Source organism: Chrysochloris asiatica, unplaced genomic scaffold (assembly GCF_000296735.1).
Source record: "Chrysochloris asiatica unplaced genomic scaffold, ChrAsi1.0 scaffold00395, whole genome shotgun sequence".
Lineage (NCBI taxonomy): Eukaryota > Metazoa > Chordata > Mammalia > Afrosoricida > Chrysochloridae > Chrysochloris > Chrysochloris asiatica.
In genome coordinates this window covers 1,177,099-1,198,147 of record NW_006408913.1, presented here as the reverse complement: position 1 = coordinate 1,198,147, position 21,049 = coordinate 1,177,099, and the positions used below count along the sequence as shown (strand labels likewise).

Below are 21,049 nucleotides of genomic sequence, written 5' to 3'. Positions count from 1 at the left end.
GGAGTCCTCCGAAAGCAGGAGGGAGGCTATGTGACAGCCATGCAACACCAGTCGGGTAGAAAAGAAAACCAAAAGCAAAATAAAAAACAAAAGTGATAATGAGAGAAAAACAAAGCAAAACAACAACAGCAAAAAAAACAAAAAAGAAAATAAAATGATGGGAAAAAGAAAAAAGGGAGGAGGGGCAGAAGAAAGAGAAGAAAAAAGCGTAGCTTAATGTAAGTAAGTCTTTAATGTTCTATGTCTCTTTCAGTCCCTTCTGAGCTCTTCTCCTTGTTGGTATGCTGTGGAGTCGATCATGACCCACAGCAACCCAGTATAGGGTTTCCAAGGAGCAGCTGGTGGGCTCGAACCACAGTCAGGCTTTGCAGTTAGCCACAGCAGGACTGCTTTGTTATTGATGGTAAACAACTATTCAAGGGTGCCTCAATTTGGGCTGGCCTGTGCTCTTGAATAAGGCAGGCTCTAATCACACACACAAAAAAGGGGTGGGGGAGGGGCAGGCAAAAGAGAGGAAAAAAGCGTAGCTTAATGTAAGTAAGTCTTTAATGTTCTACCTCTCTTTCAGTCCCTTCTGAGCTCTTCTTCTTGTTGGTATGCTGTGGAGTCCATCGTGACCCACAGTGACCCAGTATAGGGTTTCCAAGGAGCAGCTGGTGGGCTCAAATCACATTCCTTGCTGTTCAAAAGGCTTTGCAGTCTGGCGCATTAACCCACAGATCCACAGCAGGACTGCTTTGTTATTGATGGTAAACAGCTAGTCAAGGGCATCTCAGCTTGGACTGGCCTGCGCCTTGATGGGCGTGCCTGAGGCTCAGAGGCTGAGCAGAGGGTTGGCCTAGGCCGAAGAAGTTGAGGGCGGGGGTAGTGGCTGCAGGCAGATGGCATGGCTGTGTCTGATGATGTCTACAATGCCTCTCTCTGTCTCCCTGTGCCATGAGCACCCCAATTTGCCCTATATCCATGCCGACAATGCCCTACGTTGCAATGAGGCACCCCCTGGGATGGACCACGCTAGTTCCTGTGGCCCCGCTAGCTCTCTGGGAGCCTCCGCCCTCTGAATGGGTCCGCTCAAGTCCTGCGCTCCACGCTCTGCAATGGGAGGGGCCAACACATAGTTTTGAACAACACAATTCAATCAGTGACATCATTTATAGTTATTGCTGTTGTTAAGTGCTGTTGAGTTCTGACTCATATCAATGCTGTATAGGGTTTCCAAGGAGCAGCTGGTAGGTTTGAAATACTGATCTTGTAGTTTGCAGTCCAGTGCTGATCCTACAGCTCCACATCAGGAGTCAACATCTATAGTAAGAGAGAGAAAACTCCCCTGACTGTCCCCTGCTAGCCACTGTTTGTCTCCAGCTCCTTCACCCTGCCCACATCCTTTGTGGGCTCTACATTGCTTTTCTTCCCGCCTGTGTTCTAATTTTATGTTTAGATGCCATAGTCCTTTATCAATTTCAGGTGTTGTTGTTGTTAAGTGCCATCGTGTTGACTATGACTCATAACAACCCTGTATAGGGTTTCCAAGGAGCAGCTGGTGGATGTGAACCTCCAACCTTGTGGCTAGCAGTCCAGTGTATATTCTACAACACTACACCAGGACTCCTTATCAATTTCAGCAGAGTATATCAAAGCAGCAGAAGAAATTACAAATCATATCATAGATTCAACTGAACAGAACTTTTAAAATGTCAATTATTTGGGAAGATCATAGATAAAAATAAAAAGCAAACAACTGAGAAACATTAAGTAGCTGCCATCGGGTCAGTTTCATTCTGACTCAAGGTGACCCCACGTTTGTCAGAGTAGTACTGTGCTCCAAAGGATTTTCAATGGGCTGGTTTTTCCTAAGTAGATCCTCAGGCCTTTCTTCCAAAGCACCCCTGGGTGGATTTCAGCTTCCAATCATTCAGTTAACAGCCAAGTATGTTCATTGGTGGAGGGTCAGCACTCCAGACTGACCTACAGATCCTCCGATCCTCACTTTATACTCAACTCCTCCAGGGGTCCACCCAGAGATTCTTTATTAGACTTTTTTTTATTCTGTAATAAGTCCATACTGACAGAGAAGAGAAACACCAAGACCACACAAGAGGGAAAGGGCAAAGAGATGGAAGTGACAATTTCTAGAAGTGGAAACATAAATACAGTCAAGGCCTTCCCAGGGTATGCCTTCAACCAGGCAGAGTGCCACCTCCTAACCTTCTTCCTGTGTGTTCTCTCGTTATCTGTTGTAGCCAGAATGTTTCTCATCGGAACAATTTTATTTTTGAGAGAAAAGTCCTTGAGAGTTGAGAAGGGAGGCCAGGCCCCGAATATCAGAGCCCTGTGTTCTCTTCTGTAGGTTCGAGTGAAGGTGTTTGAAGCCCGCCAGCTCATGGGCAACAACATCCGGCCACTGGTGAAGGTGACCATTGGAAGCCAGGTTCACCACACAAGGATCAAGATAGGAAACAACCCTTTCTTCAATGAGGTGAGTGCCACAGGCCCTTTGAGCTGAAAAGGACACAGGGCATGTAGACCAAGTGGGGCTATCAGGGTTGGGCATTTCCTGCTGGCATCAGGTAAGCTTGCTGCTTGACTAGAGTGTTTTCATTGTTTGTTCCACAAACTGAGCACCTACAGGGAACCAAGCACAATGCTTAATACTGGCAACACAGAATTGAATAATTTGGAGCCCTTTGAGGAGTTGGTGGTTTGATTGGAGGGTGGGGGAGGGCATAGCATATAAACAACATAAACTACAGTAAGCAAGACTGGGGTTGACAGAGGTCTGGGTGTACTGTTAGTAGAGCCATGTAATGCAGGCTTCGACCACATATATGTCAGTGTTGGAATCCCAAATTCTAGCACCATGTCTAACACAGACAATTCTTGTTATTAAGTGCCATCAAGTCAGTTCCACGTCATACCAACCCTATATAGGGTTTACAATGTTGTAAGTCTTTGCGAGAGCAGAAAGTGTCATCTTTCTCACAGGGAACAGCTGGTGGACTCAAACTGCAGCTTTGTGGTTTGCGGGCTCTAAATATCTGTCAAATTAAGTGGTTAACAAACAAACAGACCAAAGTACAATGGAAGAAGGGAGGAAGCTGGGGGAGGTGGGATGGATTCAGGAAAGGCTCCCTAAACCTTGAAGGAAGAGCCTATGATAGAAGGACAAATAAGAGAGGGATAGGTTATTCAGTTAAAAAGGAATCACATTTTCAAAACCCCTGCAGCAAGAAAGCACATAGCTTGTTAAAAGAGCCATAGATGTGGGTGTGATTGGAGGGGAGCAGTCAGAAGTGAGGATACAAAATGGGCTGAGAAAAAATAATAATAATTTTTTTTAAATGGGCTGAGGCCCCTTCATGAGAAGCACTCAAGAACCATCGGGGTGGGGGTGGGGGGGCTTATGCAGCATAGTGGTAGGTCCATGTTTACATGTGGGAAAGGAAGTTCTGGCTAGAGCAGGGAGAACTTGGGAAGTGGCCAATCTCAAAGGAGGTAGAAGATAGGGACATGACAGACTCTTCAGGGATTCCTTACGTTTGTTCTTTAGCTAGGCAGAAATCATCCAGAAGCTCAGGAGACCTCTGCTTCTGATGGAGCATGAGTACGTTGTTGTTGTTGTTAGATGCTGTCAAGTCAGTTCCGACTCATAGTGATCCTGTGTACAACAGAATAAAACACTGCTCAGTCCTGTGCCATCCTCACAATTCTTGTTACACTTGAGCTCTTCGTTGCTGCCACTGTGCCAGTCCATCTCGTTGGTGGTTTTCCTCTTGTTCTCTGTCCCTCCACTTCACCAAGCATGATGTCCTTCTCCAGGAACTGGATATCATTGGATTGGTAATGGAGGTCAAAGAACAGTGCTATTCTGAGCCTTCAAGTTTATTGAGTCCTATGGTGAATGGTGGAAGAAACTGTCCACCCTTAACCCTGTTCTTTCTGCCTCAGACTTTCTTCCAGAATTTTCATGAACTCCCTGCAAAGTTCTTCGAACAGACCATCTTAATTCAGGTGAGGAATGAATCCAGCAAGATAGGTTCATTTTCTTGTCCCACCTCAATCCTGGGAAGCACTTGGACCCCTAGCCCCCATTCTCAGAGCCAGGGCCACTTCGTAGTGTCTTTCTGCCCCCACCACAGCATCTCCACACTTTCTGCACCCTCCTGGCAACCCAGATTTCCTTTTCACTAATTCATTCAACAAGTGTTATGGAGTGCCAAGTGCTAGGTCCTAAGCTAGATGCCAAGGTGCAAAGGGCAACTCCTTCCTGTGAACCAGGATTCTCGTGCCACTGGAAGACTCCATTCCCGATCTGAGGGAGCCCATTAACAGTGGTGACCACGTATTCATCAAATGCCTATTGTGTGCCTAGAGTCCAGGGTGGTACAAATGATTAAGAGTTCAACTACTAACAAAAGGCTGGTGATTCAAATCCACCGAGAGACATCTCAATCTACTTCTGAAAGATGAAAACCCCATAGAGCACAGTTCTATTCTGCAACACATGAAGTTGCCATGAGTCAATCAAATATAATCTAATTTAAGGCAACTGGCTTGGTTTGGGAGTTTTTAATGTGTGCCCAACCCAGAGAAAAGAAGCTTCTCCCATGAAAAGTTTACATGTTCTTGGGAACATAGATACATGGGAACCCACCAAGTTGAGAGCAACACCTTGCTTTGTGTCAACTTGGGATAAGTGAATGCAATGTAACTGGAAACTTGAACCTCACAGGGGTCTTCTGAGAATTAACTGAAAAAACCTATGTGCAAGGACCTGGCCATTATTAAGCATTTAGTAAATCCTGGAGGATCCTGGATGGGCCCTTATAGTTCCTCCTGTCGGGAGTAGAGGGAAAAGGAATTGTGAATAATTGAGATCTTTCTGGAAATTCCCTGCAGGTGATGAACTCCTCAGTGTTGAGATACAAATCAGAGATCGGGAGATTCCAAGTGAGCACTGGAGGTTTGCTAAAACAGTCGTAGAGATCCACTCTTGGTGCCAAGCCCAAGCCTGGGAGAAAGGACTTGGATATTTGCATCAGGAAGATCCAGATTTGGGAATTCTGGTGTGATGCTGTAGGATCAACACTGGACTGCTAACTACAAGGTTAGCGGTTCGAACTCATCAACTGCTCCTTGGAAATGCTATACACAGTTGCTATGAGTCAGAACTGACTCAACCGCACTTAACAACAACATCAACTGAGTGACTTGGACAAGTTATTCTAAGCCTCTATTTCCTCATCTATAAAATAGGGTTAATGACATACCTAACCCGCAGGGTCATTGTGATGATTAGAGATGTTGTTTCTGTTTGGTGTCATTGAGTCAGTTCCAAATCATGTTGTTGTTGTTAAATACTGGCAAGTTGATTTGGACTCATAGGGACTCCATATAGAGTTTCCAAGGAGCAGCTGGTAAGTTTGAACCACTGACATTGAGGTAAGCAGTCCAGTGCTGATCCACACCAGGGCTTCTTCAACTAATAACAACACTATATACAACTGAACAAAACACTGCCCGGTCGTACATCACCCCATCCTCACAATCATGGCTATGTTGCAGCCACTGTATGTAATATCTAAGAAATGATTGGCATCATATTGGATTCTGCTTACCAGCAATACTGTGCACAGTTCAGATCTCTGTCTCCAGGAAATAAAAATGGAAGCAAAAAGAAGGCAAATTGGTTGCCAGTGAGTTGATTCAGGCTCATGGGAATCCTCATATATTCAGATAGCAGTGCTCCACGAGGACTTTCTTGGCTATAATCTTTACAGAAGCAGATCACCAGACTTTACTTCTGCAGCACTGCTAGGTGGTTTTGATGAGTTGTTAAATGCTGTCAAGTCAGTTCTGACTCACAACAACCCTGTCAATCTTTGCTGGAGCAGAAAACCTTTCTCCAACAAAGCAGCTGGGGGCTCAAAGTACCAATCATTTGGTTTGAAATTCAGTGCTTATCATACAGAACCACCGCAGAGCACAAACCATTTACACCACTCAGGGACCTTCAGAAATGGAAGTAGAGAATACAGAAAGCCCAAACTAAGTGTGGGAGAAGTCCTGACAAAGATTGCACCCTACTTGAACACAGTAAAAAGATTTGATCTGGAAAGACAAACTGAGTGATGAGGAGTTTATACTGACAGTTTATACCAAGACCTGACAGTTTATACCAAGAGTCTTCAAGTCCAAGAAGGTCAGAAAACGGTAGTGTTGTCAGATTAGATATAGGATGCCAATTATATATAAATTTAAATTTTATATTATAAATACTTTAAAATATATAAATATGCTCCAAATATTACAAAGCTCCTTACCAAATATTACAAGGAACATATTTATACTTTTTTTTTTAAGTATGTATTATTTATCTGAAATTCCAATTTAACTGGGTATTGTGAATTTTTGTTTGATAACTCTGGCAACCTTAGATGACTCTACCCTTAGGAAAAGTAAATTTAGGACAAACAAAAGTAACGTTTCTTTCTCACTACTGGACTTCTGGTGTAGCGCTGTAGAATAAGCAATCAACCATAAGGTTACTTTGAACCACAAGGTTGTGGTCCAAACTCACTAGCAGCTCCCTGGAAACCCAATTATACAGGGTTGGGTCTAACTTAAAGCAACCCTGTGCACAGCAACCTCACAACTGTTGTTAAGTTTGAGCCTATTTTTGCTGCCAGTGTGTCAATGCATCTCATTGAGATCTTCCTCATTTCTTTTCTTTGTTTTTAAGTTTCTTTAAGTTTTTATTGTGAATTGAGTGATATGGGAAAACATCAGTTTTACACTCATTGTTTCACTGCAATGATCATAATCTCCTCAGTGCGTCATCATTCAATAGTATTTGCTTCTATTCCCTCTGCTTTTTTGGGGGGTGGGGGTGGGGGGTGGGGAGGGAGTGTACACAAAAACACTCAGGAAAATAAATCATTTAAACAACCAAAGGGCACATTCTGCAAGTCTGCCTCCTGGCCACTAGCTCTCAGTCCCTCTCTTTCCATGAGTCTAGAGAGTCCTCAGCTGCTCCATCTCTCCATGTCCCCATATCTGGTGTCACTGAGATCTTTCTCTTTTTTTGGTGACCTTCCATTTTTGAGGTGTTTCTCCAGGGACTGATTCTTTCTGACAACATGTCCAAAATAAAAGTGACCAAGTCTCTCCATCCAACCTTCTAAGGAGCATTCTGGCTGTGCTTCTTCCAAGACAGATTTGTTTGTTCTTCTGCAGTCCATGGACCTTTCAAGATTCTTCACTAACACCAAAATTCAAATGCGTCCATTCTTCTTCAGCCTTTCTTATTCATTGTCTAATTTTCACATGCACATGAGACCATTGAAAATATGATTTAGGTCAGAAGCACCTCAGAGTGATCTCTCTATTCTTTAACACTTTAAAGAGGTTTTTTTCGCAGCAGATTTCCCTAATGCAATAAGTAATTGATTTATTGGGTGCTGCTACTACGAACATTAACTGTGGATCCAAGCACATTGAAGTATTTGATAGTGTCAATCTTTTCTCTATTTTCATGATGTTATTTATTGATGCTGTCTTGAGGATTTTCGTTTCCTTTGCATTGAAGTGCAATCAACATGGAAGACTGTTAGTCTTTGATTTTCATCAATAAGTACTTCAAGCCCTCTTTACTTCCAGCAAGCAAAGTTGTGTCATCTGGATGTTGCAGGTTGTTGATAAATCTTCCTCCATTCCCGATTCCACATTATTATTCATATAATCCAACTTTTGGATTATTTGCTCAGCATACATATTGAATAAATATGTTGAAAGGATCCAACCCTAATTCATATCTTTCCTGGTAACATAGTGGATCACAAGCTAGGCTGCTAACCACAAGATCAGTGATTTCAAACTACCAGATGCTCCTTGGGAGAAAGATGAGGCTTTCTGCTCCCTTAAAGATTTATAGCCTCAAAAACCCTATACAGGGTCGCTATGAGTCAGAGGATTCCTGTAGGATCAGCACTGGACTGTAAACCACAAGGTTGGCAGTTCAAACCACCAGTTTCTCAGAAACCCTATACAGGGTCACTATGAGTTAGAACTGACTCAATGACACTTAACAACAACATGAGTCAAAACAGATTCAAAGGCACACAACCGCTAATGCTGAATAGGGGTATCTCATTGTGATTTTAACCTGCACTCCTCTAATGACTAATGATGTTGAGTATTTTTTCATGTGCTTATCTGCCTGATGTTGCTATGGGTTTCTAAGCTCAGAGTTGGCAGTTCAAACCCACCAACTGCTGCATGTAAGAAAGATGAGACTTTTGTCCCCTAAAGAGTTATAGTCTCAGAAACCCTATGAGTTGGATCAACTCAAAGACAATGGGTTTGGGTTTGGCTTTTTATACATTCTGGATATTAGCCCTTTATCAGATATATGATTTACAAATATTCTCTCCTAGTTTCTTAATTTTTCTTGGGTAAAGTGTCTTTCAAGGAGCAGAAGTTTTACATTCTGATGAAGTCCAATTTATCCATTTTTTCTTTTATGGATCATGTTTTTGGTGTTGTATTTAAGAAGCCTTTGCCTATCTAATCCAAGAAGATGGCTGAATTTTTTGTTTTTGTTTTAGTAATTTATTTTATTTCATTCTTATTGAGTGTAAATGAATTAAATATACCAGTCAAGAGACATAAAGAGCAAAATTGATGAGAAAACAGGATCCTTCAAAATCCTGTCTATGAGAGATATATCAAAAAGATGGAGACAGCCTAAATGCCCATCAACAGAAGAATGGTTAAACTTTGGTACATACACACAATGAAATACTGAAAAATGTTGAATAATGATGAATCTATGAAACAGCTCACAACATGGTTGAACTGAGGACATTATGCTCTATGAAATTGTTGTTAAGTGCCATCAAGTTGGTCTAGACTCATAATGACCTCAAACAGTGTTTCCAAGGAATAGCTGGTGAGTTTGAACCACCGACCTTACAGTTCAAACTGACCTTGAGGTCAAGTGCTTATCCTATGGCGCCACACCAGGAAATTAGTCGATCACAAAAGGACAAACATTGTATGAAACCAGCATTGTAAAAAGCTAAAAAAAATGTAAAAAAAATCTTGTTAAAAGAAAAAATCTATGATGGGGGTGTGAGGGGCAAGGGAGGGAAAAGTATTCATGAGCTAGAGGGGTAGACACATGTTAATATGGGTGACAGGACAGGCAATTACAAGAGGAAGGTTAGCAGAGGAAAGATGAAGGTGTCGGGAGACACAGGGAGGAATGCAGCAGTTAAAGTGAGTAGAGGGATATGCTGTTAACTGTTGGTACATGGAGGGGACTGCAACCATGTAATGAAGCAGAGTGTGTGATTTGTTGAACGTAAAATTGATGATCTGCTCTGTAAACCTCCACTCACTTCAAAATAAAAAGTTTTAAAAAAGAAAAAAACCCCACAAGACACCAATTCAACTATTTCCCTATGAATAATTCATTGACATTGATACAAGTTCATAAGTTGTACAACCATTCTCACCCTCCTTTTCTGAGTTTTTTCTTCCCATGAACATAAACTCAATGCCCCCTAGGGTTCCTATCTAATCTTCTGAGTTGCTGTTGTCAGTTTGATACCCTAGAGATGATTTAAAAGAGCATAATAATGCTCAAGGCAGACAATCTTTACCAGTCAATCTAAACTATTTGGTTTTAAGAAGACCTCAGGGGAAATTTTTGGTTTAAGGTTTAAAGATTATATCAGGGCATTAATTTTAGTTCATCCAGTTTCCATGATTCCAAAAAGTTTAGGTTTCATAAAAACTAGAAATTCTCTTCTACATTTCCCCCCTTTTAGTGAGGATTCTTCTGTAGAATCTTTGATCAAAATGTTCAGTAGTGGTACTCAGGAATCAGTTATGGCAAAGAAAACAGTTGCTCGTGAAGACAATTAGCCATACAGAAAATGGCCAAGTTTTAAAGCTGGCCTTCATACCAAATTATGAGGCTACTGTTTGGAACTTTCTGGGTTACAAGGGTGCTCAGAATGTTCTGAGGTAGCTTGCCTCACACTGCCTTCAATCCCACCCCACATCCCTCTAATAATAATAATAGTATTATAAATCTTGGCTGGAAATCCTACCTAATCCTCACTTCATTCTTATCTTTTCAGACAGATATTGGGTTTATCTACCATTCTCCAGGTAGGTATCTGTGTCTTCTGAGACAAATCAGATCAGGTGTCAAGACTCCTCCAAATCCCCATAGGGTCAACACATAGGGGGAGAATGAATTCTTTTCTGTACTTGATAATATTTCACTGTGCCTATGAAGTCCTGATAGCATAGTGGTTACGAGTCGGGCTGCCAACCTCAAGGTCAGCAGTTCAAAACTACCGGCGGTTCCACAGGGGAAAGATGAAGCGTTCTGCTCCCATAAAGATTTACAGCCTCAGAAACCCTGTGCAGGAGTCGGAATCGACTCCACGGTACTTAACAACAACAACATGGAGTCCTGATGTAGTGCTGTGGGTTAAGGCACCAGACTGCAAAGCTGTTCGATCTGCAAGGTCAGCATGGCAGTTCAAGCTCACCAGCTGCTCCTTGGAAACCCTATACAGGGTCGCTATGGGTCAGAATCGACTCCACAGCACATAACAACAGTTTGACTTTTTTTTTTTTTTTTTGAGGCCAGTGTTAGCAAACTTGAAACTTGAGTAGGATTTCCACTGTGACCTGACCACCATATGATACCAGGTTGAGATTTGGACTTAGGTAGGGTTTGAGGAAATGCTTACCTCTATAGTACCAGGTCAGTAACTCTACTGTAGGGTCCTATGGTGGGAGAGAAGGCTACCTACTTCCTAAAGACAATATTTGGCAGTTTTGTGAGTGGACTAGTGATTAGGAGTGTCTCCCACTTTCTTGAAGCTCTCAGTTGCTGGGAACCAGAATAAATGAGACCAGTTGCCATACCGCTCTTGCCCCAAAACAAAGACTGATTTCAGGAAACAGGGACTGGACACTGGTCTCCTAGGGGTCCCTCTACATCCCCAGGTCACACACTCCTAAGGGAGTGGTTAGGCCTCTACCAGCCAGAGAATCCCACGAGTGGCGTGAGGGGCTACCTGAAAATCACCATCTGTGCCCTTGGCGTGGGAGACCATGCTGTGGTAAGGCTTTTCCCGCCCTTACCTCATAATATTTCCTATACTGTTGTCTTCCTGGGAGCATTGCTGGGCTCTCACAGTGGCTTTTGATCTTCACATCCTTCCCTCTGTCCACTGCTCCAAATGGGATACTGAAGACGAAAAGTCTGGTGGCTTTGTCCATGAACTCGTTCTGGTCCTGACCCTGCCTCGCTTGTCTCTTCAGTTAGATCTAATGCTGCCTTATGGGACTTATGACACCAGTCTGAAGCTCTTCAAGTCTGCGGCTGCTCCAGTCAACATGGCTCAATTACAGTTCTTCATCTACTGTGCAGAAGACCTTCATTTTGGTTAGAATTGGGCTAGGGCAGGTGGAGGGGGAGGAAGTGACCTGAGGCTCCCTACACAGAGGCATTCTGTATTCTCATGGGACTTCCCCAGTCCATTTTGACATTGATCTAAGATTTTGGATGGTGGAACAGGGTGAGACTGAAATCTGCCAAGAATTCCTTTATGAAGGTCCCTTGGACGTCCTTTTAAATGGGTCCCATGCCCTTGACTTGTCTTTGATGCCCAGATGCAGTCTCAAAGTTGCCTATGCTCAGCCCCCTCCTGCCATTATGTGCCATGATGCACTGAAGGGAAAGAATGGTAATTTGAGACATGTCTTCCTGGGGACACCAAACTAAACCATGGGTTAGGGTTTTAAGTGTTACCTTTCCACTTGTTGTTGTTGTTGTCAGGTGCCATTGAGTCGGAACCGACTCATAGCAACCCCATGCACAGCAGAACGAAACAATGTCCGATCCTGGGCCAACCTCACTACCGCTGCCACACTTGACGCCATCAATGATGCCACCTGGCCAATCCATCTTGTTAGGGGTCTTCCTCTTTTTCTCTGACCCTCCACCTTATCCAGCATGACATCCTTCTCCACAACTGTTCCCTCCGGACAACATGTCCAAAGTAGGAGAGACGAAGCTTAGCCATCTTGGCCTCCAAGGAGCACTCTGCCATTTCTTCCAAAACAGATCTATTGGTTCTTTTGGCAGTCCATGGCACTTTCAGTATTCTCCTCCAACACCACAACTCAAAGGCATCAATTCTTCTGCGATCTTCCTTATTCACTGTCCAGCTTTCACACCTATATTCCACTTACTGCCCCTAAAATAATTCTACTATCTCAGAAGTCTTTTAACTTCTTGTTTATAGAGAAAAACCAGCCAGGGAATCCTATGTTGGAGGTGGAATTAAGTGGGAAGAAGGTAAGAAGTGTACTAAGGCTTAGAAGAATTGGAACCTAGATAAAATAACACAGAATGGAGGAAGAGATGGTGGGTAAGACACCAGGAACTGAATCTACCTTTTCCACTAATGGGAAATTTAGCACCCCTAGACCAACAAGTTAAATGAAATAGATTTACCTCAAAATTTGAAAACCATCATTTCCACCATATTCTGTTAGAATCCAGTCACACTTAAAGGAAGAGGGATTAGTGTCCATTTTTTGAAGGGAATGCCAACAAAGAATTTGAGAAATAATTTAAAACCAGCGCACTGGTTTTATTTCCCAAAGAGTGATTTGGGTCCCCTGGAGCTAAAAGATGACTTTGAGTGGTATGTGGCATAAATTAAGGTTTTTGTTTAATATTTCAGTTTAATTTATATCATATTTAAAACTTTAAACAGGCTAACTCTTGACTTCAAATATATCATTGTTTAGAATGAGGCTAGACTTAAAAGTTAGGTCAATTGATGCTTTTAAAGGGGCTGTGTCATTGGGGGCTACTGTCATCAGCTATGTTTCTGCCCATTTTTCTCTTGAGATTTGTTTTTTCAAGTTCTTTGCCCAGTTTTAATTGGGATGTTTGTCTTTTTATTGTTGAGTTAGAGGAATTCTGTTGGGATTTTACAATTTACCTGACAAAATCTACTTGTATGAATTCATATAATATAGCTAATGACCCTTCATATATTTAAAAATTAAGTCAATTGGATATTGGCTTAAGGGAAAATATAAAGTATTCTTGATCTGAAACTAACTGAAGAATGAACCCAAAGAACTGAAGTTGTGTCTTTAGATCAGGGGTTAGTATGGACAGCTCTGTGCTGCAGACAAAGAGGGCTAGGAGGAGGCCAAGAGGCCGGTGTGGATGCTGCACTAACACTGCTTCGGGATATTCCTAGCTCAAGACAGACGTGCAGAACCAAACCGAGAACCCAATCTGGAACCAGATCCTGACCTTCCCCATACAGGTATTGCTGGTCCTAGAAGCCAAGAGTAAAATCCACTGCCCCCAATGCCTCTCGGGGTGTTTGTGTATGGGTGCAAATGGAAAGTGGGGACCGAGAAGCACAGTAAGTGGGTGCTCTGCCTGAGAAGTCTGGGACATATGAAAAATTTTAACCCTATTTATCCAGTTTGTACCCTGAGTGGTACAAACAGTTAACACCTGGCTGCTTACCAAAACACTGACCTTTTGTATTTTGAATGCTTTGGAAGAAAGGACTGGAGCTCAACTTCCATAAATTAATCTTATGATTATAGCTACTGAAAACCCTGTGGAGCACAGTTCTACTGTAAAACATGTTGAGTACCATGAGTCAGAATCGAATTGAGGTTTTTTACGAAAAGAACTGGACATAACTTTCCAGAGAATGTAAAAGTGCCTGTCTTAGCTAGTGCTGCTCTAACAGCCATATCACAAGTGGCTGGCTTTACCAAACACATTTTTCTCTCTGACAGTTTAGAAGGCTAGATGTCTAAAGTCAGGGCACCAACTCGAGGGGAAGGCTGTTTTCCTCTGTTGGCTCTGAGGGAAAGCCCTTGTCTTCTTTTAACCTGGCTAGACCAGATGTTCCCTAGAAGTTAGGAGGTTCTCAGCACAGGGACCTCAGGTCCAAAGGACACACTCCACTTGGCTCTTCCATCTTGGTGGTAGTCAGATCCCTCTCTCTGCTCAACTTTCTCTCTGTGGATCTCTTGTAAAATCAAAGTTGATGCAGGTCACATGCTTGGAAAACTCTCTTTAGATTGGATCACAGCTGTGACCTGAATACGGGTGTTACCATAACAACTCATTGGCTGATCACATCAAATTACATCATGGAGGAAGATGATACCATTCCTTACTGCCATATTATATGATCACATCATTGCCAAACCACTGACAGGGCCTAACTAAATTGACACATACTTTGGGGGACATAATTCAGTCCATGACAGTGCCCTTTCCCTACATTAAAAAGCAAAGCAAAGGAATAAAACACTTAAAGACTCATCCAAAATTATATTGTACATCTTCTTATCTCCTGAGTAAAGTGCCCTGGATATAAAACAGCTCTTTGTTAAAAGCCTAGAGGCAGCCCCTAGAGTATGGTTAAAAACTGGGCTGGATGTAAAGCAGGGCTGTTTGTTCCTCACTATTGTATGCTTCTCTAGTCTGATTTGGAGTCCTGGTTTGGTGCTATAGGAGAAGCACAGGACTGCTAACCGCAAGGTTGGCAGTTCAAACCTACCAACCACTCCTCAGCAACCTTATACATGAATGGGCTCAATAAGTCAGAAAACTCAATAGCACTTAACAACAACATAGTCTGATTTACAGCCTCAGAAACCCTATACAGGGTTGCTATGAGTCAGAACCGACTTGAAGGCACTTAACAACAAGGACAAAACAATGTCTGTGATTATAATCCCATTTGGGTATGGCTTGTCATAGTTATGTTAATGAGACAGAATTAATGTAGGGTGCATCCTGAGTCAATCTCTTTTGAGATGTAAAAGAGAATAAACAAGTGAATGAACAGAGATGCTGGGGTAAGATGCCAAGAAACAGAGAGATCCCCAAGGAACCAGGAATCCGAAACTGAAAAGACAAGGCCCTTCCTCCAGAGCCCACAGAGAGAGAAAGCCTTCCCCTAGAGTTGTTGTTAAGTGTCCTTGAGTTCGTTCCCACTCATGGCCACCCGGATAGGACTTCTGAAGCTGTAAATTAGACAAGAGTTTTTGAATAACAGCTGGTGGGTTTGAACTGCCAATCTTGTGGTTTGCAGTCCAGTGCTGACCCTACAGCACCACATCAGGAGTAGTAGCCTCTTAAACTGTAAGTAAGGAGGCCTTGTGTTGTAGTGAGTTAAGCATTGGGATGGTAACTGCAAGGTTGGTGATTCAAAACCATCATCTGCTTTGAGGGGGAAAAATGAGACTGTCTGCTCCCATAAAGATTTACAGTCTCGAAAACCCTAAGGAGGAGTTCTATCCTGTCATAGGGTCTCTGTGAGTTTGAATTGACTCGATGGCAGTGGGTTTCTGTGGGTTAGAAACTGTGAGAGAACGTGTTTCTATTTGTTAAAACCTTCCACTTGTGGTATTTCTGTTATAGTGTCACTCGATAGCTAGCACAGCAGCTGAACACATTAACCATTCGCACCACTCAGGGACTCTGAAGGGACATTATACCATGATAAATTCATCTACATCCATGATTCAATGACCTATTGTAACTGAGTCAGGCCTTGGACCCAGACTTGACACTTCCCAACTACTTTCTGGGGACCAGAAGGCCCAGGTATGCACCCACCGCTGTGCTCACCTTCCCTTTGCAGCTGCCCTGCCTCTCCAGCTACATCAAGTTGAGAGTCTTGGACTGGTGAGCAAACGGGCTGAGGCGGAAGCACACAGAGGAGGAGGAAACCAGGGCCAGGTCCAAATCTAGCCTGCTGAGTATGTCTCTTCCCAGGACCCAGAAGGATTGCCAGGAAGAGATTGGGACTGCCAGCCTGTCCCTCAACCAGATCTCGTCCACTGGTGCAGAGATGGAAGGCAAGCAGAATCCCCAGCCCCTGTCCCATGCCTATCCCCTAGATTCTACCCCTTCTTACCCTATCTTCTTCCAGGAGTGTACTCTGGCTTCTTACCCTGCTTCGGCCCCAGTTTCCTGACTCTCCATGGGGGTAAAAAGGCCCCTTTCAGGATCCAGGAAGAAGGCACTGTAAGATTCTCATTTAAGCTCTAGGAACAGTGGCTGTTTATAAGGCACTGTGGCCTAGTCGATGTTCAAAGGGGAACTCAGACCTACTTTCTTTCACTTGGATTCTGGTAGAGGATATGCTACTTCTACACAAATAACCATGGTAGATATTAGACATGTAGTGTGGTATAAGTAACAGCTGGAGTATTCCAGACACTCACTGAGGGAGAAGTTCCTGAGATGAGACCTCAGCTAAGATTTTTGGCAGGTACAAAGGACATTTGAGATAAAGGAAGAAGCAAATGTCAAAAAACATTGAATTATTCCAATCTCTATTTATAAGTGCCAGAAACTCAACTCAAACTGGCTTAAACAATTAAGGGAATGGGACTGGGAAAGGATTGTGGGTGAAGAGCTTCAGGAACCAAAACTTCAGTGCCATTAGGAAGCTTTTTCACTCTTGTTTCCTCTCTCATCTCCATGGTTTTTATGCCTTGGCCTTAGTCTTCTCTTCTGCAGTCAGACCTCCATGCAGCAAACATGGCCACCTCAGCTTCTAATTAAGAATCCTAGGGCAGTATTCTGATTGGCCTGCTTAGGTCATGTGTACTTCTCTTGGACCAATCATCACTGCCCAGGAGGATAGGCATACCCTGATTGGCCAGACTGTGAAACAAAGTCAACAGTTACCACAGTCCACTTCTATCATGGAGCATTTATGAGAAACAAAGTGCTTCAAATTGGCTAACAGGTAGAGTAGGGAAGTGGTGACAGCTGAGGATACAGGAGACCAGGGCCAGAGGCTTCCACCAGATACTCTCCACAGTGGTGTCTGGAGTATCTGGAGTTCCCTCTTGGGATTGAAAGATCAATTAAATCTTTCTCAAACTAGTGCCAGGCAGGCAGAGGGTTCAGAAAAAAAAGGTGCCTGCTCTTTTTGCTTCATTCCTTTTTTTAATTTTCTGCTTTCCTCTCTGTTGCCCTAGTTGGGTCTTGACTCTGTTAACGATGGTTTAGCTTACCGAGGCCGAGTCTTCCTGGAGCTAATCACCCACATAAAATCCCATCAAGACTTTAAGATAAAGGATCTCTCACATGAAGTGACCAGGATAGAGGTAACCATGGAAAACAGGTAAACAGAGAAAAAGCAGAGCCCATCTGCTTGCCCAGAATCTACTGAATCCACACAACCTTGGCCACAAGGTTTCTGATGGACATAAGCTGAACATTCTATTGGATGTGAAAGGATGATTGCTTAGTTGCCAAGGTAATTTCTAGCCCCTTTCTGAAAGGCTTAATGCTGTACTAGGCTCAGGTTAGGGGTTTAGTAAAGACAGGTTTTAGTTTAAAAAATGTGCAATCTAGTTAAGAAGAAATTGTGTTCATTCATGAACTAATTTCTCAGGGTTTTGCAAACTGAACTAAAGAGCTTGAATTTATTTTCTGGAAGCACTGGAGGGCCACTGAGGTAGAAAAGGCCAGGGGAAGCAATGTTAACAAGAGACTGGATTGAAATCATTTGAAAAAAGGTAACAATAATCAGGAAGAATGTAATCAAAGTAATCAATGTCACTGAATTATACATTAGAAGTTTGTGGAGTTGGTGAATGTTTTGTTGTGAATATTTTTACCATAATGAAAAATAAAAAGAACAATCTGGAGTATAGAGGAATAAGTCAGAGTCATTCAGTAAAAAGAAATGGAGATGTAGTCTTGGTGGAAGAGAAGTCGAGAAAAGACAGCAGGTTCTAGAGACCTTTTAGAAACAATGATCAGAGATAGTGGCTACTAGGACATAAGATGTGAGATCAAGTCCCCTAAGTTGATGCCCATTCTCTAGCCTAGGTGACAAGATGGTCAGAGGTAGCCTTCACCAAGATGAATTCCCTGAAGGAGGAGATGTTGAATCCCATCTTAGACTTGTATTTGTGAGACACTCAGGTAGACCAGTCTCTGAGACTCTAGATACTGGGTCTCAGTGTGTTTTCAAGTGCCCTGGAATTTGAGCTTAGGGTGTGGAAGAAATTGCCTAGGGGGAATAAGTGGCATGAAAGGAGAAGGGGACTGTGTAGGGAGATTATTCTAAGAGGCTATGGCAGAGAAAGAGGGGTTTGCAGAGGAGACTGAGGAGGATTCTTCTGCAGCAGCTTCAGGAGAAGAGTTGCCAAAAGGAATGACTTCCAGTCATGAATGTGACAGAGAGAAAGGGTGAGGACTCAAAGTGCCTCTTGGTTATTAGAAAGATGCAAGTAGCTTTGGGTCAGGAAATAAGCCAATCCTCCATAGATAGATGAAAGAAATGGGACACAGTTCATAGAGGCAATGCTTGTAAGAAACAGTTGAAATGCGAATGGAGATATATCAAGTGGTAGCTAAACAGGCTTAGAAGGGAGAGAAGAAAGATTCTCTCTAAGGCAGAGGAGACCTGAGGTGGTAAACAGACCAGAGGAATGAAGATAGTTAGCAGAAGCTGGTAACAGAAACAAGTGGAGCTGGGTAACATAATGGAGATGCTGGGAACAGATGCAGTTGAGGAAGAGTGAGCAGCTGGGGACTGAGGCAGAAAGGCTCATCTTTTCTGGGAGAGGAGGGAAACTTAAGGAGAAGAGCCAGGAAAGGCAGCCAGGAAAGGGGTGAATACAACCTCAACCACATAGCCCTGGCCATACCTGGTCCCATGTTAGGAAGAGGTTTAGACAAAAAGAAGGGGAGGAGCTCTAAAGGGATATGTGTGGGGTGCCCAGCTCAGAGCCTTTCCTAACCATGGATGAGACATTTCAGGAAGGGAAGAAACTGGATTGTCTGGGTTGGATGGTCCAGGTGATGGAGGTCCTAGCAGTTGATCTTGATCAGTCAGAGTTTTGAGAGGGATTTCAAGGGTGGTCTAGCTAGCTCACCCTGAAGAGAAGCAAAGATGGTTTTGAAAGACATAGCGTTCTTCATCCTTGCCTCCTGACCCTTATTGTTCATTCCTTCGTTTGTTTATGTCATGGTTTATGTACTGGTGATGTGGGTTTATCGTTTTAGAAACAACAGAGCCGTGAAAAGTATGGGCTGAGTGTCATCTTCCTCTCCTGTACTATGATGCCCAACTTTAAGGACCTGATCCAATTCGAAGTCAGCATTGGCCCCTATGGAAACAAGATGAACCTGAATTACAAGCCTCTAGTCTCAACTACACAGTACAGCCCAGTGATATATGATGGTAATAGTCAGACCCAACCAGAAAGTAGAGAGCAACCATTACATGGCAGGATCTGTGCTAGGCCCCTTCAAGGGTATTGTCTCAGGTAACATTCATTATTGTTATTGTTATTAAGTGCCATTGAATTGGTTCCAACGCATAGCAACCCTGTATAGGGTTTCCAAGGAACAGCTGATGAGCTTGAACCTTCAACCTTGTGGTTCAAAGCAACTTTGCAATCCAGCGCATTAGCCCACAGTGCCACACCAGGACTCCATGTAACATTCATAAGCATTATTAACTCACATTTCACGAAAAAGGAAAATACATTTCAGAGAGAAGTCACCGGGTAAAGCATAACTGCTGTTGTTGGGTGGTGTTGAGTCAGTTTTGACTCATAGTGACCCTGTGCACAACATAGAATGAAACATCAACCTCACAATCATTGTTATATTTGAGCTATTGTTGCTGCCACCATGTCAATCCATCTTGTTGGGGGCGTTCTTCTTTTTCAATGACCCTCGGCTTTACTAAGTATGATGTCCTCCTTCAGGGACTGGTCCCTCCTGATAATACATCCAAAGTATGTGAGACAAAGTCTTGCCATTCTTGCTTCTAAGGAGCATTCTAGCTGTACTTCTTCCAAGACATATTTGTTTTTCTGGCAGTGTATGGTTGGTACTTTCAATATTCTTCACCAACACCATAAATCAGATGTATCTATTCTTTTTTGGCTTCCTTGTTCATTGTCCAACTTTTGCATGCATGTGAGGCAATTGAGCATATCATGGCTTACGTAAGGCATACTTTAGTCATCAAACTGACATCTTGCTCTTTAACACTTTTTAAGGAAGATCAAAGGCCACAGCCTTTGGTATGGGTTGCACCACAGTGTAAAGGAAACAAGATCCTCACCACTGGACCCATGAATAACATCAAGATAAATGGAGAAAAGTTGTCAAGTACTTCATTTTGTTTGGATCAACCATCAACACTCATGAAAGCAGCAGTCAATATATCAAATGATGTATTGCATTAGGCAAATCTACCTCTTTTTTTTTTTTAAGGTTTTTATTGTGGATTGAGTGAAAGTTTACAGGGCAGATCATCAATTTTTCATTCAACAAATCATACACCTTATTTTCTTAAAATGATTATAATCCCCTCCTTGTACCATCAGTTAACAGTATTTCTCTCTATCCACTTTAGCTGTTAAAAAAACAAAAAACCACTCAGGCATGTATAATAATTTACATCTCCAAAGGGCACATTCTACAAGTCTGCCTCCTGGGCCACCAGCTTTTAGTCCCTCTCTTTCCATAAATCTAGAGTCTTCAGCTGCTCCCCCTCTCCATGCCCCCATCTCTGCTTCTATTTCTGGCGCTGCTGCTTCTGTGGATAAGGTCCCACAATCTGCTTGTGCTCTTCTCCCTTGCTAGTGCCAGGGTCCTCTGTTTCTGGACTGTAAGATTAACCACTCCCCTGTTTTTGTTACAAAACTTCTACCTTTGCAATTGTGACAGTTGCACTTAGTCATGATAACAATTATTCATTATTGAATCATACGAGTCTTATCCCCATCTCTTTTCACCAGACCTATCTAGACAAGATGAAATCTATTCAGTGAGGACTCTTTCTTTCCCCCCAAGCTTTTTTTTTCCCCACTATTTCTTATGTTTATTAAGTTTTTAGCAGAACCCATTTCACACAATGCTCACATTTACTGGGAAGAAGTTACCCCCCCCCCCCCCCCCCCTTTTTTTTTTTTTTTT

The 21,049-nt window shown here is 42.8% G+C and overlaps 1 protein-coding gene across 1 annotated transcript in view; it reads left to right on the top strand.

Annotated features, from left to right (window-relative positions):
- The window catches only part of FER1L5 (fer-1-like 5 (C. elegans)), a 79,282-nt gene that overhangs the window by 21,911 nt on the left and 36,322 nt on the right, over positions 1 to 21,049 (top strand). Inside the window, 12 exon segments of the mRNA XM_006876623.1 lie at positions 2,348 to 2,476; positions 3,946 to 4,008; positions 10,146 to 10,176; positions 11,029 to 11,144; positions 11,347 to 11,470; positions 12,333 to 12,385; positions 13,308 to 13,376; positions 15,729 to 15,772; positions 15,863 to 15,975; positions 16,014 to 16,114; positions 17,080 to 17,208; positions 19,121 to 19,298. Of these exon segments, the coding sequence (XP_006876685.1) occupies positions 2,348 to 2,476; positions 3,946 to 4,008; positions 10,146 to 10,176; positions 11,029 to 11,144; positions 11,347 to 11,470; positions 12,333 to 12,385; positions 13,308 to 13,376; positions 15,729 to 15,772; positions 15,863 to 15,975; positions 16,014 to 16,114; positions 17,080 to 17,208; positions 19,121 to 19,298 (1,150 nt within the window).